Source organism: Solenopsis invicta, chromosome 9, assembly GCF_016802725.1.
Source record: "Solenopsis invicta isolate M01_SB chromosome 9, UNIL_Sinv_3.0, whole genome shotgun sequence".
Classification (NCBI taxonomy): Eukaryota; Metazoa; Arthropoda; class Insecta; order Hymenoptera; family Formicidae; genus Solenopsis; species Solenopsis invicta.
Window position 1 is genome coordinate 16,621,562 of NC_052672.1, and position 17,945 is coordinate 16,639,506.

At 39.0% G+C, this 17,945-nt stretch overlaps 2 protein-coding genes across 8 annotated transcripts in view; one reads left to right on the forward strand and one right to left on the reverse strand.

Annotated features, from left to right (window-relative positions):
- Positions 1-17,945, forward strand: part of LOC105201861 (midnolin homolog) — a 299,275-nt gene that overhangs the window by 264,775 nt on the left and 16,555 nt on the right. For all 3 annotated transcript variants that reach the window (XM_039453304.1, XM_039453305.1, XM_026133285.2), the window contains 2 exons: positions 14,237-14,339; positions 15,238-15,260. In XM_039453304.1, the coding sequence (XP_039309238.1) occupies positions 14,237-14,339; positions 15,238-15,260 (126 nt within the window). The remainder of the gene's footprint in view (positions 1-14,236; positions 14,340-15,237; positions 15,261-17,945) is intronic.
- Positions 1-17,945, reverse strand: part of LOC105201860 (L-lactate dehydrogenase B chain) — a 171,836-nt gene that overhangs the window by 134,879 nt on the left and 19,012 nt on the right. The gene's annotated exons all lie outside the window — the stretch shown is intronic.

The window sequence follows — 17,945 nt, forward strand, 5'->3', positions numbered from 1 at the left end:
CTTTTTTCTCAGCTCGCGTTGTTTCACGTGGGAGTGCGGTTAGGAGAGAACGCGAAAGAAGATGTTAACAGCCGTCACGTATCTCTACACTAGACGTCGTAGAAATACCACTGTATCCGTGGCGATCGTCGTGAGTCAGTAGATTCGACGAACCCGGCGGCAACCCGCAGAGACCAACTTTTCCCACCCCGATTGCGGCGAAAGCCGTCGACCTCCTGCGCGGTGCGGCTTGTTCTTCGGGAATTTTATACGAGCCACCCAGAAGTATGGACGTCGAGGAGTCTCGCGTGCACCTCCCTTGCCTCCTCGACCGCGATAATTAACTTCTTATATTCCAATTTTGCTCAATCTGTATTTGGCAAACGTTCCTATAATTTCATTTTCATGATCCCCTATAAGCGCTACACAATATTCCTGGAATATCATTAAATATTAATAATAATATTCCGAGAAAATTACTTAATATTAAATAATATTGTAGCGCTTGTATTGATGCTTCTTATCGAAGCATCTTGTTAACGGTGAAACCATAAACCGTATGCAATATTTGGCAGATGTTATAAACAAATTTTATGTCTCATTTTTTGTTAAATCTTCGTATTGAATACGCGTACTCATGACACGGTAACTCCACAGGCAAAAAGTTCTTCGGGCGACACTCAGACTGTTGAGAAATAGAGTCATCAAATTACGACTCATCGATTATACCGCGGGCTGACCGTAACGTCAAGATCCGTATAATAAACGCGACAATGCCGCCTTTGTTTTCCTCATGGACCTCTTCTCGTATACTATTAACGATAACGCGCATGCCTCTTGAAAGTTTTTAAGACATACACGGATGAGTCGTGAAGAAGTGCTCTTCTCTCTTTCTCGCGCTCCGCGCCTTTCTATTTCGCTTCTTTTTGGCCCGATGCGCGCAGAACGAGCCGCAGAAGAACCTATCCACTCGATTCTATTCTTACACTTTTACCCGACGTAGGTACGAACCTGACGTTGACGTGTACCAAGTGCCTTCGAGCGGGTTTCTCGAGTTCAGGGTTGATGTGGAGTGTATGAGCGAACGATTCCGTTAACTAAGCTCCGTTTGTATAAGCATAGAGCATTTCTCACGAACAGCCACTGGGAATAGCCCCGACTGGTTCTTCAAAGGAAATTTCTTGCTTATTAATGCATGCGCATGCTATTAATATGCCAAAAATTCCGTTCACGAAATTACCTGACACATTATGGAAGGCTATCAGTTGCATAATTTATACATTTACATATTTTAATATATTGTCCAGCATCAATATTGAATAAGTATTGAATCTTATGCATTTCCAGCATCAACATCTTTGAATTTTTACAATATTACCTTTCTCTATATGTATTAATTACACTTTTATTTAAGCCACAACGACATTTTTAAATAATAGAAGATTGTTATCAAAATCTAAGATAATACATTTATTATATTTCTAAAAAAAATTATGGCAGGTACTTGACACTCCCAAAATTAATAAAATTTAAGATATTTTTTGTATATATAAAATTTTAACAAAAATTGAATAGAAAATTGACATATTTACGTTTATATACAGATGCGCTTCAAATAATATAACGCAAAACGTATTTGGTGCATGTAAAAGTAACAAAGATACTTATCTCGATTTTATTGTGATAATTTTATTGAGATATCCTACATAATCATGTAATCACCGGCGGTACATCTGCTATCGCGATTACCATCGTTGTTTCTGATATTATATAATCAACGTGACTATTGTTGGTGTACGGATTGCATCGTGCGGCGTATTGATACCGTTTTACGCCTCCGGGGAAGCGCTCGGCTCTTCCATTGCCGCGGCACCGACGTCTTCGGAAAGCTGCCAATCAAGGCGCGATCGCGTTGCTCTCCTCGAAGGGCAGATTTCAGATCTAAGAGATCGACCGACGTAATCTGAATGCGGCGTTCAATAACCCCGCGGCTAAACGCGACGTTCACTAAGTACGAAGGACAATGTCCAACCGGCGAGATTGTTCAGATAAATGCATCATTACTGAGCTTTGCAAAGCCTGGTGCGATTGAATCTCTTCCGCGTAACTATCCATCTATCTATCTATTTGTATCATTATCTTTTCCCGCCTCGAGCATCTTTACTGCAATTAACGAACTATCTTTTACTTCGACAGACACAAAAAGATAATTTTGCGCGCGTACAAATGACATTTATTTTGCTCCTAGAAATTATTTTTTACTAGAGTAAAAATGTTCTGACTAGCGTTTAAAGCACAAAAATCTAAAATTATATTTTAAAATTTGCGGGCAAAAACTAGTATTTTAAAATTATTTTTAAACTATATGTAAACGTAGATAAGTAAATTCAATTTCTATTAAAATTTCATATACACGACAAATACCTTAAATTTTATTAAAATTTATATTTTAAAACTCGATGTTGCAGTGTTGAATGTTTACTTCAAGATTAGATTTTAAAATTATTATTTAATACGATGCGAACATACTCATCGTGAAATTAAATGAAGACTGCTAATTAAAAGTAAATTATTAGAAAAATGCACAGCCAATGATTAAAGGATGAGAGAACACTATATGATCAATCGGTCCGGCGAGTTCGGCCGTTTCGCTTAAATAAGAGCGATTTATTCCGCGCAGCACGATGACGAGGATGAACTTAAGAACTCTCGCTTCGTAAAGTGTTGATAATTGATATTTGATCGCGTGCCAGGCCGGCAATTAAATGCTTTCAGGAAGCCGCTACGGCGGCCGTACGGTTTTTTATCGCGCACGTCAAGCGAGAGAGAAAGAGAGGATCCGAGATGAAGAGAAGCGCTCGCGCTCGCGCGCGCGTATACACGTGAAAAGACAACCGACTGTCTGACTGTCAGTCCGTCTGTCTCGCCGGCCACACCTTCGCGGACAGACGGACGAAGAGAAAGAGAGACGGACGTGGAGGAGTATCGCGGCTGGTGAACCTAGAGATGGGATGACGGATAACTCCGTTCGATCGATCGTTCACCTGGTGATGGATCTGTTCTCGACTATTCTTTATTCCCGGCATTCTCCCCCGCGCCCGTACCTTATACCTCACCTTACTCAGGGCTCGCTACGTACATCTTACACGCATTTTCAATCACGATCTACGATTCGAACTTGTATGGCTTTATCTCGATTGTAAGTCGCAGGTAATGAGAGAGGCCGAGAGGCGTAAAAAATTCGGTAATGTCGAATTCTATTGAATTCTACCGTTCGTCATATTCGGCTACGTAATGAGGTCATAATAACAGTACACCCCCCTCTTCTCTTCTCTTTTCCTTTCTTTTCTTTCGTCTGGTAGACATTCGTTCGATCTCGTAGACGACGGTATCGATCACGGATCAGAGTGACGTAACGCATGCCCGCAACTAGGACAGCTCATATTTCGCACATCGTCAGACGGATGAATAATTCAGCAGTCTCTTAATTCGAAATGTCATCACACAACCACGCGCGAAGATTCTTGACCGCACCGCGCAAATCCGGACAACATTTCTGAAACGTCGAACATGCTTCGTTGGCACATTTCATATGCACATCCAGCCGAATGTCGATTAGTTAGCACGGCGTAGAACACGGAGAACGCGTGATCTCTTCTCGAAAGGTCATTCATCACGGTGCTCTTTTTTTTTCTTACATCGCGAATTAATTCGTTACTACCGTTAAGTAGATTAATAAAAATGTCCGGGCGGCATTCACACACGTTAGTCGCGCGTTCCCCGAGAATGCGATCGACACGACGAAATGATTTACGTGCCATTATCGAGAAGAGTCAGACCGCTGCGTAGTCCTTCATACACGAGAGTTCGAAAGTCGACGGACGATTAGCGGTGAAAGTCTTGCGGCGTGAATTACGACGTGTCCGGAAGACACATGCATCTAGCACGTAGGGCGTTTACTCAAAGGTATAATCGATTTATCGTCACCACTGTAGGAGGTTACAGCCTACGGCGATGATAAAGCTACCGGTACCGTTCCGGTACCAGAGTTATAAGAATAGAGAGGAGCAAAAATTCTTGTGTAAGATCGATATAAGCTATATAATTATTGAAAAAAAGATTGTAATGAAAGATTAACATTAAAATAGATTACTTTGTAGTTTTAACATCATTTTATTGAAATAAAAAAAGGTTGTATCTATGTACTAATTAAATGTGTCATTTCATATCAGTATTTAAGTATTTTCAGTTAATACAGAGTGTCCGCTCAAAATTTATAAATTCTGAACTATTAATTTAAGCATCATTTTTTTCTTATAGAGCAAAAATTTAAATACGTAAATAAATATTTTTTATAGTACTATTCGAATAAATGATTAAAATTATTAAAATTTAGGAATTTTTTCTCTTGATGTAGTTATAGCAGAGGTAGAGTAACTTTCTGTGGTATAGTTTTCTATGATTTATATATGAACAAATTGATATTATCATTAATAAAGAGTTAATAATTTTTGCAGCAATTTAGATTGATTTCTTTTTTCTTATAATTGAATACGGAAAGAGAAAAAAAGTTACTAATGGAGACAAAAGGATCAATATTGACGAGACGTTTGTTAGTTTGGAATACGATCTGTTTACAGAAGTGCTCAAGAACTAAGCTAACTGGGATTAAATATCTCCTGACATCTGAACAGCCGATTAGCCTGCGCGGAAAGCGCCTCTTTTAACCCTTCCACCATCCTCGAGGTGGGAAGGGTACTTCGACTCGGCCTCTATAAGAAAATCGTAAAGATCAAATAAAAGTGATTTGCGGTTGAGTTCAATTTATCGTATCTGAAACATCGACCATTACTTTTCACTCACATGTTCACCATGCCAGACTTGACGGGCGGCGCGGCGTCGCATGAAACGAACCTGTAAAATTTATTACATTGCCTTTATCTTACGTAGAATACTTTACTTTGTTTAATATTATTCCTGTAACGCGCACGCCCTGCGGATTACCAGTGGAGCATCAATGAAAATAATGACGATTGTTAAATGGTTGATATAATGGCTGAGAGCCCACTGTATTTATGCGCGTTTATGGGGAGATATCTTATCAGGCTTGCTTTATATATCTGTTTTAGTCGGTAGCGGGTGAATGTGGAAAGAGACGTGAATATATAATGAATCCTACGAAGCGCGCCGCAGGTATATTGAGCCATCAGGTAGACGAGACAACCTTCCACAAATGATGCTTTTAAAATCTTTAGTCACCTGAGTTTTATTTACGAGCGTCCGACTAATTATGCAAAATTCGCTGTCACTGTGTATGCTAAGTTTTGCGCGCAACCGAATGCTATAACGCTTAAAATCGATTCGGTGAAGTTGGAAAAATTATTCACGCTAATGTGGAAAATCGCGAAAGATATTGTCGGCTACGGTTTAGACTCTATTTACCCAAGTATCTTCTATCACTTCGGATTTATTAAAATTTTTTATGCAATTAATAATGTGCCCAACATCCAAATTTGGAATAAATCTTCTTCAGCGAAACTAACTAATATTATTTTCTTCACTGACATAAATTTCGTGGACATTATCTCGTGCGATTTTTCTATCTTTATTTTATGGCGGCCATTCTTTCAAGTCAGATACAAAGAGCATGATTAAGAGCAAAAACGCAAATGCAGCTCGTTGAAGAGCAAAGGAGTAACAAGTAATGCGCGTAAAGAACTGCAGAATCAGCAATTGGCAGAAAGTACTGTGGAGTAATAAAGTCGGCAGATAAGGCCCGCATATATGAAATCAGGCCAAGACTCGCCAAGCGTTTCGCCCACGAAGTTCAAAGCATGGCCGATTAAAATTGCGGTGGCGACAACGATGGAGGACGACAGCTCAATTATCACGGCATATACGGTCTCTCAAGTTTTGACTCCTTTCTATATGCGAATTCAACGACCAACTTGGGGAATTGTTCTCTCCTTGCCAGAAGTATTCAGATATAAATTTTGAGGTGTTATGCAATTAAAAAATATTCAAGGTAATTTGCATGAAAGTTACATTTGACATTTTTCGGCCGATTTCAACTCGTCTGTTTAAACAAAATCACAAATGAAGCATCGATATAAAAATATTCTCTCAAAATTAAATTTCAAAACGTTGCAAAAAGTAATATCCTGATTAAATTTTCACTAAACCTACTTCACTAAATCGATTAAGAAACTTATTTATATGTAGGGAAGATGGGGATTGTGGAGCGTCCTGTATATGCACGCACACGATGCCATTCTAGCAAGAAAGACCCCTGGTGCGTCCACCGCCGGTCCTCGGCGTGGAGGATAAATTATTGTTGTTAATGACATATTTATCGGTGGTACCGCGCTGAGGATACCGGGAAGCGAGACATTGAGCCGCTCCGTCCATTTCGTGGTAAACCACCGACTCGCTAATGTCTTTATTCAGCTTGTCCTGACCATTTCGGTTTCCGTTTTTGCCTCTTCCAAGGATGATAAACACGTGATAACTATGTTGCCAACTAGAATTATTTCATTCATACCTATATTTCTTCGGCGAACAAAATCGCACCTACTAAGAATTTCTTTCTCATAAATCGCGCGTTATTAAAAAAAAAATTGAAATGATCGAAATAAATTAGCGATTACATTTCATCATTTATGGTAATTTTTACACGACAGGAAGAGTTCAAAAACACCTTGCTAAATATGCGTTAATAAAATGAAAAATGTTATCGAAGTTTGTCGAATATGTGTTATCTGTCCGCACGTCGTTTCGCATTTCTCATATGAGAAGAATAATTGATTCGAATCCGTTGAGGATTTCGTTAATGGAGAAGATGAGATTCAATGATGGCCATTAACAGCTTAACGTTCGATGCACTCTCGGATTAGCGTTGGCTAGCGGAGATTAAGGTGCCGTAATGAATGGCAACTGTTTTCAAACAAAAACCTGAGAAAAAGTTTCGCGACAATGATTCGCGGGATACGGGATCACAGGCAGCTTTTGGTAAGCTTCATCTGCGTGTGTAAGAAAGATAAGAGAGGAAGCGTACACAATCCCATCATGACGTCTCGCTTTCGCACGCGCGTGTGTCCGTCCTGCGAGGCGCGAAATCTTTTTGCAGCGCCGAATCATTCTTTAATGATGATTAATGAACGGCCCGTATTTCTTTCGACGTTTACGTTACATAAAGTCCGCCTTCGGTAATTAGCTAAACCGGCCGAAATCCGACGGATCGTGGGCGCGGAACGTTGTCGCAATGCCCGACGTCATGCAGTTGTATTAAGCGAGTGCTTAATTATTTTGCCAATTCCGCAATGATAATCGCCGAACCTGTTTTTGTACGCAAAGAACATAGGTATGTGACTCGTAACAATTTGACATTAGGCGGCACAAACAGTGCACGTACGCGTCCAAGTTACGGACAATAATGGGATTTTGAAACGTGGACGTTGACCTCGGCCGATATTTAAAAAAAGTTATTTGATAAGCAATTTTCTAAGAAAAACGAAAAGTTTTGTAATGTGTGTCTCATGATTCGATTCAGTAGAACTAATATACTAAGAGAAATTATAATTTATCTCTGATGATACGTTTGCTCTCTAATTTATTCAGATAATAACATACTGTTTAAAAATATTAGTCAAACAGTTGATTCTGATTAATTCAAATAATGCTCCCATATTGTTCCAATAAATGGGTAGCCGGTTTCTTAATTATTTCGAATATTTTTTTTTCAACTGATTATTATTGAGAATATTGATAATACTTCTGCTTACGTTCGTGAGGAATAGTTTTCCAATGAATAACGGAACAAAAAGATAAATTACTTTTTTTATAAAGAACTTTTTACTCAATCTACAAATCCACGTATATATAAAAAATCTGCTGTTATAACTTGTGTTCACTTTCTCGTGTACTTTAGCTTCCGACGTTTATTGGAACACTATTCCTCACAAACGTAAGCAGGAACTAGTATTATCAAAATTCAATACGCAATAATAATAATTTATAAAAAACGTCGGAACATCGCACCGCCGGAAAAAGGTAATAGCATTCGAAACAAATATTGACGCATTACACGCCTCCAGCGCAATTTTTCAAGACAGTCGAGAAGCGCGCATTTATCGCGGAAAGAAGGTAATTAAGGTAAATCTCTAATTACCTTGACGCGGTCGAAGAGCGTTAGGGCCGCAAGGCGCACAAGAGGAGAGGAAGTTCTGGGGCAAAGATAATGACAACTCGCTGTAATTACGTATATTGAGCCGCACGGCATAATTTCGCAACGGAGGGGGAGTGAAAGAGCATTCTCGCTTAGCATTCAAATTGGCCGTGTCAAATATTCGTTGTGTGTCCACCGGCTTTTATTCCCAGTTCGCACGCCTGTACGCCGTAAATAATGCAGATTGCGGCGGTACCGTTTCAGAGATAGAATTCGTGACAGAAACCGTCGACAGAAACCATCACTTATCTTCCGAATAAGAATGATGATCGAAATAAATTACATCTTGAATTATGCATATATTCTTGAACACTAAATGTATCGATAAGCGATCTAACTTTTCATATAGATATTAATATAAATATAAATTTTGTATTTTTTACATTTTTTGTATTAGACAAAGAGCAAAATGCTTTGTGTCAATAAGTAGACCGTTTAAAAAATCGGATAACTTCTCTAGATAAATTTTGCACAATGTCACATTGATATGTTCATCGTGCAACTTTTTCGAAACAACTCGGGAACATGAAACATCTGCTAGTCGTGCATATCATTGAATCTGCCCTGTTCATCGATCGAGAGCTTCTTAAACGAGCCACGCCACCGGTAATTTTCCATGCATACACCTATGAGCAAGTAATTGCTAATTTGCATAATGACCACATAAAGTGCCATCTTACTTGATGGAACGCACGACCTCCTTTACCAAAGTCCAAACTGGAAACCGTTCTGGGTTATATATTCTAAGTTATTCGTGAATCTTTGCTCGAGAAACAGTAACTATAAAAATCGCGCGGAATGTCGTAATAACGAGCGCCAAACAAACCAACGTGCAAACCAGATTGTCCACAAGATAATCCGAATAAATCACACTTAATAAGTGGCGATAATCGAGATACGAGTAAGTACGAATGTCCACATAACTGCGCGATCAGCTTTTAATAATAGCGACGCGTATCTTACTCCAATTTCGTCGAACGGCTATATTCCGTGTAAAACAAAATCACGCCACAATTTACAATTTACATCAAGCCGACCAACGCGACCAATGCAACGGTCGCAGCGTGATCGTTGCCGGTGGTAGCGAACACGTGTAAAAACGGTGAGACGCATGTTTATGCCTTACATGCTGCGATTCGGCGTTTCATATATCGACCCCCCACGAATCTGTACAAATCGGAAATTAGATCCCAGACTGGGTCGCGAGAGCTTCCCGGGAGCGAGAGAAAGAGAAAGAGAGAGAAAGAGAGGGAGAGGGTGCCCGGTTATTCGCGAGACTCGTAATTGGAGTCCGGAATCCTGAAATACGAGGCGGATTCGGGGCCACCTGTCGAAATGGATCGCGGAACGATCTCGACGGAACAAGGCGGCTGCGAAACCAGTAAAAAGAGAATATCTCGCACGAAATATATACGATATATATACATATACGACGTGAACACCAGGATCGATAAAGAATGTAGGCGTACAACTATCAACGAAATATAGAGAAATATTGTGTACGCCGTGAGGCGGTTATCGACGAAATCTCGACGAGAAGCTTTAACGGTATGAGGGGACCGATCGAGAGGACACCTTAATGGCAGAACAGCGTTGAATTTACTGATCGACAAAGTTTGTCGATTCCATGCATGTATAAACCGTTGGCGTACATTGTTGTCCGAAAAGTATCGTGACGTGAATCGACTTGGCCATTCTCGTTATTAACTCGTTCTGAATAAATATTCGCAGTTTCGCAGCAAGCGAGACACGACCTCACGTAAAAAGGTGCTCACATTATTGCAAATAGTGTGTTATTTTTATGCAAAGATGGCCGAATTACATACAGCAAAATTCTCAAAAATGCAACTTGATACGAAGCGTTGGCGTAAAGTTACGAATCTATTTACATTACTATAATGATAACATATTAGCATTTAAGTTTTCTTAATAAGTTTTTCTCATTCCTTCTTGTCCAAAAACATAATGCCAAAAAAATGTGCCAAAAAACATAATTTAAGTAATTATTGTCAACGAAACGGCGAAAAAGAGTAAAATCGATTTATTTTCATTTTGGGACCATTGTCTTCTCACAAGTGCACAATACGAAATTTTTAAGTATTTATATTTTTTTTCGTTTCTGGAATTCTTTTATATGTGTTATTTCATATTGATTACTGGTATCATACATAAATTTAAAAGATTCTTAAAACAAAGGATAATTCACATTATAATTCCTATTTAAATTCTTCCAATTAAAAATATTTAAAAAATATATATAATGCTTAATGGTTTTAACTAAAGCTGCATACCTCAATTATAATGTCACTTAATGAAATTTCAATCTTCAACAAAAGAAAAATTAATAATCCTTTTTAATAATACGTACTTGTTGCTTTTTATTTTTTATAATTTAAATTTCACGCGTGTGATTTAAATTGCACGAGGCATACAAGTATCCTTCAACCGCGCATTCGCAACGGATCGCAAGAGTACATAGAATCTAACGAGATTAAATGATAGTATCGTCTATGCGAGAAGTTACGACTTCTCAAGCGAGAAGTCTGTCGCTTTGTTCTTATTTTCGTTTATGTCTAACAGCCGATCGGTCTTTGAAACGGTAAAGAGATGTGGTGAGCGTGCACTAAGCCGTCGTCGTACATTAAACCGCGATCGTGGATAGTATGCGGTGAGATAGTATGCGGTGAGAGGTGAAGCAAATGTTGCGGTCAACTAAAACGATTGACCCGATCGCGAAAACAGTGGCGGGTGATCGTACCTCCTTCAAAGGAGAGGAAATGAATTGTGTTTTGTACGATCATAAAAAAAGCGCGATTGTACATATCAATATAGCCATTTGATCAACCGAAATCACTGGCAAATAAAACAGATAAAAATAACAAATTTATGTATTGCTATATAGTTATAACTAAAAGTTTCTTTGATTTAAAGAAATACTTTGGTTGTGCCACGTAAATCTTTGGTTGTGCCATGTAAATCTTTTTTTAAATGAAAGAAATAGATTTTTAAAACGAAATCAGTTAAATTATTTCTTACATTTCTATCAGTGCTTTCTTTGAATTAAATAATTATTTGTTTAAAGTAAACAAATAATTTATTTAAATTTGCTTTAATAGCGTCATTTTTTGAAATCAAATAATTTTTTATTTTTCTCAAAGATATTTTCACTTTAATTTAAAAATACCAAGAAACGATTTAAACGTAACTTTATTCTGGCAGTGAGCAACCGTTTATTATATCGACTACGATATTTTAGATTCGAGTAGAACGCCGTCAATTTTTTTTTAACAATTTTAAAAAATATAGTCTTTTCTAAAATAAAACCTAAAGCATTATGGAAGATGTCATGTTGAACAATTGCGCTTGATTGGCTTAAATGAAAAGTGAAAAAATGCGACGTGTACAGTTAAGTAATAATTTCTACATCATTAAAATTTTAGTTGCTAATGAGATAGAAAAGATTCACAAAAGGTTATTAATTCCGACATACAGGTTGAAGAGACTACCTAACTAGCTCGGTCTGTTCATAGATCAAAACAATTTACCAAGATAACTGTAACAGAGAACTCGCGTACGCTGGCCAACATTAACACGCATTGGTCTAGGTGGTCAATCTCGACGAGATGATTGATAACTCTCTTGTAAGCGTTATCAGCCGCAGCGTGCACGCTGTTATGTTCACGTCAGGGACGTGACGCTGATAGACGGGCTTTACCTTTCCTCCTCTCTTTCCCTCTTTCTCTTCGGCTTTCCAGCCGCAACGTAACTTGTTGTCTTTAATTCAAAGATACATGTCGACGTGTTAAATGCACCCCCCCCCCCTTTATGTATTCTATTCTGATTTTCGATTCCCCTTCATATATTAATACAAAAACGAAATAGTTTTATTTAGAAATATTTATTAGTTTTATGGATTATGTAAAATAAAAAAACTCTAGATATTAACTAATATTAAGAGTAAGCTAAAATAATTTTACCTTTGTCTATATGTTTGAATAATACGTATAGTGAAAAAATTTTTTATGTTTAAGTATATTTATTTCAACATCATTTCCTTGATTAAAAGAATATTTTTAAAGTTTAAAAATAAATTATTTTATACTAGTTAATATTTATTAAAATAAAACATATTTTTTCGCAGTGCAGACAGATAATTCAATTTTTGAAACTCATTCTTAGCCAAATAGTAGAATAACTCTTTGTGCACTGAAATATATCTCTTGTTCTGGATTGTAAATTATGCTAACAAAAAGAGCCCTGTCCTAAAAATACTTTTTTGCTTAATCATGCATAATTACGGACGTTATTCAAAAATTATTAGCTTGAAAAAGTCACCGGGCAGTCGTACATCCCTCTATCGCTACCTGAGCTACCTTACAATCGTGAAGGAGCAGCATTAACCGCACATTCGTATGCAGAGTCGAGTACCAGCTCTCGATCACGGGCGGCTTCTTCTCCCTTGGAAGCCCCTTTTCCAAGATCGCGCCGAGCCCTGAGCGATTGCAGCGTCGACAACTTCAAGTACATATAAACTCACGTATATACGTTGCGTAGGTAGGCCAACGACGCCGCGGTAGGATGGCGACGGCACACCGCGACGAAAAGCCGCGTGACAAGAACGTAATGAATCTACCTCTCCGAACAAGCATACTTAGCATGGTCTTAAGATAGAAGTGCTGCTCGCGGAATTCGAAAACTGCGCGCGATTAATGTCGCCGCGAGAGGAGCAAAGTTGCGAACAAAGTGCGCATTACGGCCGTCCCTTTCGTGGATAATCCCACGATCAGCGGGACCTAATTATCCCGTTTCTCTCATTTGTAATTCTGCGAGCGCCCGTCGCTAATCTCCATTTCAATGTTTAAAGTCACATCGGCCGGGGGGAATCGTCGCGATTAAGACCTTGAGTAAGGACCGATCAGAAACATTCTGTACGGGTTTAAGATATTTCACGATAACGCGACGAACCATAAGACCCGACTAATGAGCGGTGGAGCCGGAGAGAAGGAACCCGCTCGGTGGCGCGCAGTTATCTCACTTGAAGCTCGCGTTTCAGCGAGGAACGACTATGCAAACAACCGAGAACTGGTCGAGGAATCGTTCGGCAAGTGCCTAAGTACTCTTGAGACTTTGGAGGCTGCGAGAAATCACCGGCGGCGCGCCGCGTCGCCGCGTCGCCGATCGCGCCCAAGAGCGATTCTCCAGACTAATCGACCGATCCGCACCGAGAAGCATCTGCTTCCATCGTATGCTCGCTCGCGGCTGCCGCCACCGCCGCCACCGCGCCGCGCCATTTCCTCGCAATAAACCCGCGGTGCGATTCTCTTAATTACGTTCGCACGGACGATAATCTCGGGCCTCGTTAAGTGCGGCGCGCGAGATCGCTGCCGGTGCGCGTCCAAGATGAAACGATTTCAGCGGGGATAAGTGGGATAGGTAAGGGACGCAGAGTGCTTTCGGTAGGTGTGCGGCAGGAATAATAGCGAAGGACGCCTAATAAACCTGCGGGTGTCCCGCTGCGCGGAAACGGGACGCGCCGGATGAGGCTGTGAGCCAATTACGGGGCATCCGCGCATACCGCGTCGAGATCTCGAGAGTCGATTTATATGATGCTCGTGTTGTCTGTATATATGTATATATATATATATATGCTCGGCGAAGGTCCGGACTCGCCTGAAGAAATTACGATAATGCGGCGGGACTAAAACCGAAAACGGCGAAAAGCCGACACATTCTTTAAATGTCAGATTTTTTCGCGACAACAGAGAGATTTATGTACTTATATTTCACACCCATTACCGTTGAAATATAGAAATCTAAAAGTCCTGACTGGCCTTCGCTTTTAATATTTTCCCATACTTCTTGCTACAAGATCGTTTATCTTTGCTTACCTAATTTTCAAGAAACCGTTTTTCATTTATAAATGTAAATTTTTGTAATGTTAATAAAATAAATAATTTACACTATTTCGATACAACAGTTATATGAAATCTCGTAATATTAAATCTGTAACTTTGAATGTTTTTTTTTTTACAGAAGCTCCTGGAGAACTTGGATGGGTGCTGACTCTTGTCATAGTGTCTTTAGTATCAGCCGGTATCGGGGCAGTAGTGATGATGACTCTTCTTCACTGTCGAAGGTTAGTATCATTACATTTTCATAAAAAAAAATTATATTATTTCGTTAATATAAGAGAACAGAGAGGTGATCGAAAATTGCCTTCGTACAACACGGAATTAACTATTTTTTTTCTTGTTAAATTTACTGGATAAAATCAATCAGAGTTAATGGTCGTTTAAATTGAAATCCCATTGCACGCTATCCCGGTGCAATCTTCGCGGAGACGCTTCTCTCGAAGATCCGTTCACGGAGAACAGTGAAGCACTACGGATACGGATCATCGCGCCGACAGATTCGCGAACCGATCGCGGTTTCATCTTACAGCCGCGCGCGGTCGACTCTCTTAAATTACCACCTACCGGCGATACGTAATCGAACGAGTCGATCGACACTAAGAACGAGGATGAAGCGGTCGCTAACTGGATCGATTCGGTACGAATCCGGCGAGTGACAGACTAACGGGGCGTCGAAAGGGCAGAAAGAGAGGAAGGGAATGGGTACACGAGCGCCATTACGAAAGAATCATGACTGCGGTCAGATCTCGATTAGAATTCCTGGGTAGCCAGGAAACGAGGGTTTTCGTGATCGCAATCTCCTCTCCTCGTCCTCCTCTACGTCCTTCTTATAGAAGATGATTTATTAAACTTGATTGCCAACTTGCATGTTTCTTCACTTATAATTTTCGTGAAAGAAAAGATTATATGGAATAATTTAGAGCGCCTTTTTAATAAGGCGTTGGCTATTCTATGTATAGGAATAATCAAAATTGTGTTCAACGAAAGAAATATTCCCAGATGTCTTTATTTAAAAATAATTAACTTTTTATAGAAGTAATATTATTATCATAATTATTATCTTTTAAAATTACAACAATTACTTCTCAGGATTCACCGATATTTCTATTTGATCTGTTACAGGATAAAAAGCGCTGGTGGCAGAGGTAAGCAAAGTTCCATTAAAATGTACACGTTCCTCGCGAAGCTTCGCCACGAATCGTTATATTCTTATCGCTGTACTCTCTTTCGCTCTATATTTTTAACATATCGAATATATATCATAAAGTTTTACGAGATTAATTTTGTTACGCAAACGTGAATCAGTCTACAAAAATCATTCATAAAGGAACTGAGATACGTAGGGTTACGATTAGGTTGATCAAAATAAAGAAAGGATCTGGATTTATTGCCGAGACGCGGACTAGCTTCCCAATTATGTCGAATTAACATACCATGTTAGGCGCGGTGGGTTCGCGGCGGCGCGCGCGCTGACAGGTCAGATTCGAAATAATTCCCAATTATCCGAATCCCTCTTACCTGCTCGCGAGGCCCTTCGCTCATTTCTTCATTATACATTAATATATGACATCCACATTCACAATAATACCGCCTCGGATATACTTTATGAGAGATCCCACAAAAGGTATCTTCAAGAACACGCTCTTCGCTTTGCCACGTCATAAATTTCAAGTGAAAAAATACGAGACAATGGACGAAGGAAAGTGTTCTCAAAAAAATAACATAAATGTAATTCGAAGAGATACGTGATATACAAGATGTCTATGAAGACTGTCCTCCTTATATCTCGGTAATGATTCAAAGTTATGAAAAACCGTAAAATATTACATGTTCGATCATTTCGAGAGCTACTCTTTTAAGAAAGGGTTGGGGGTAGAGTAGCTGCTCAAAATGATCAAACATATATTCGCGATTTTTTGTAATTTTGAAATATATTTGACATTTCTGAAATATATATAGAGAGACAGATTTTATACATATACATCCTATAAAATAAAAAAATTGTTTCGGTGTTGAAATCTTTAAAATAGGCGTTGCCTAGTATCCGACTCTCTCCGGTATACGGTTCCGAAAAAAAAGTAGGGCGACAATCAATCGAATCGATAAACGTGACGCTTCGAGAGCGTGAGACACGCTCTTGAGGTACCGTGTCTCTTATCAGGGGCTAAAACGGATACCTCGTGTTCGTGGAGGCAGACTCACGACTGTCGTCGTCGCCGACTCCGTCGCAACCACGTACATGCCGACGCCACGTCACGGTTTCAACCAGTGAAAGGACTCGGAAAGGAGCAAACCCTATTGCGGAGATCCTACACGACACAATACACGAACGTGCGCGTGCACGGCGGTAGGCTGACGACGTGCGACGATGGGCACGTCGCGTCGCGTCGCGTTGCGTCGTCGCGAAGGGGAAAGAGAGCAACACCATCGTCGTGACATCGAGTGCCAGCATCAATTGGACTTTAATTAGTTCGCATAATGCAAACCGTTTACGGCGGTATAAACCGCGCACCCGTGAGCTACACGTTCTCCGTCGGGTGCTGCTTAAAGAGTATAAGCGGACGATGCGACGCGACGCGACGCGACGAGATGCAACGCGACGCGATACGACCGCGACGGACAGACGGCCGCGTCCAGGCGACATAAAAGACAGCGAAACGCGTCTAATTAACTTTCTGATTTAAAATCAGCCGCGGCACGATACGATCGACGAGCGGACGGCGGCGAACGTAAAAAGACGATGAGCGAGCGGAAAGACGAAAGGGGATTGTGCTACTGCCTGGGATGTAGGGGTCACCCGAATTAATTATCCGACACTCGTTTCGTTGAACCTCTTAAATCACTATCGGGTCTCCGCGGCACGATTTCAACCCTAAGGTCAAAATCTAAAAGTAGCTCGATTAAAATATTAATTTTTAAAAATGTTTATTTTGATATGATGTAAAATATGTAACGCATATTTCAAAAATATATTTCTCGAACTTCAAAGTATAAAAAAAAAAAAAATAAATAAAATTTTTAAAAATTATTAATATTTTTTTATTATCCATAATATTGTGTTTTTTTCTTTATGTCATACACTGAGAGAAAAAAATTCCTTAAAAGAAAAAATTTTACTTAAGAAAAAATGTATTGACTTGATGGGTTTTAATAAGCTTATTTACTTGCAGTCAAGTAAAAAATTTTTTAATTAAAATATTTATATAAATAAAATGAAGAAATAATTTTAAATCAAGTATTTTTTCCTTGCAGTTTTAGAAAATATTTACTTTTAGATTATTTTTTTATTTATAATTAAATTTTTTAATCTAAGAAAATAATTTAATTAAGTTTATATCTAATAATATTACTTATTAGATAATTTGTAAAATCATTACTTAAATGTAAAAAATGTAATAATATGAAATTGTATACTTAAGGTAATATGTCTATTTACTTAAAAGTAAATATTTTTAAACAGAACAAACAAATGCTTGTATCAAAATACATGATTTTAAATAAAATGTATCTTTTCCATTTAAACAAGTTTTACTCTCAGTGCAAAAGTATTTTGAAAAAATATAAACAGAAAAATATTTTAAACATTTTATTTTATAATTAAGTAAAATGAAATAAGATCTTCTGATAATAATAACGTTATCAGTTTCTGTTTCTTTTACAAAACAATCATCCAAGGTGGTCCGCGCAGAGCAATTTGTATTTGCAAGCCGCGTAATTTCGTCGTTCTCGCCGCAGGGGCGAGTTCTCTACTCCGGTTTTAGAACGGATAACCGCTAAGAGAGGCACGAACAACCAAGGTACAATTACACGTTAAGACGCGATGATTTATT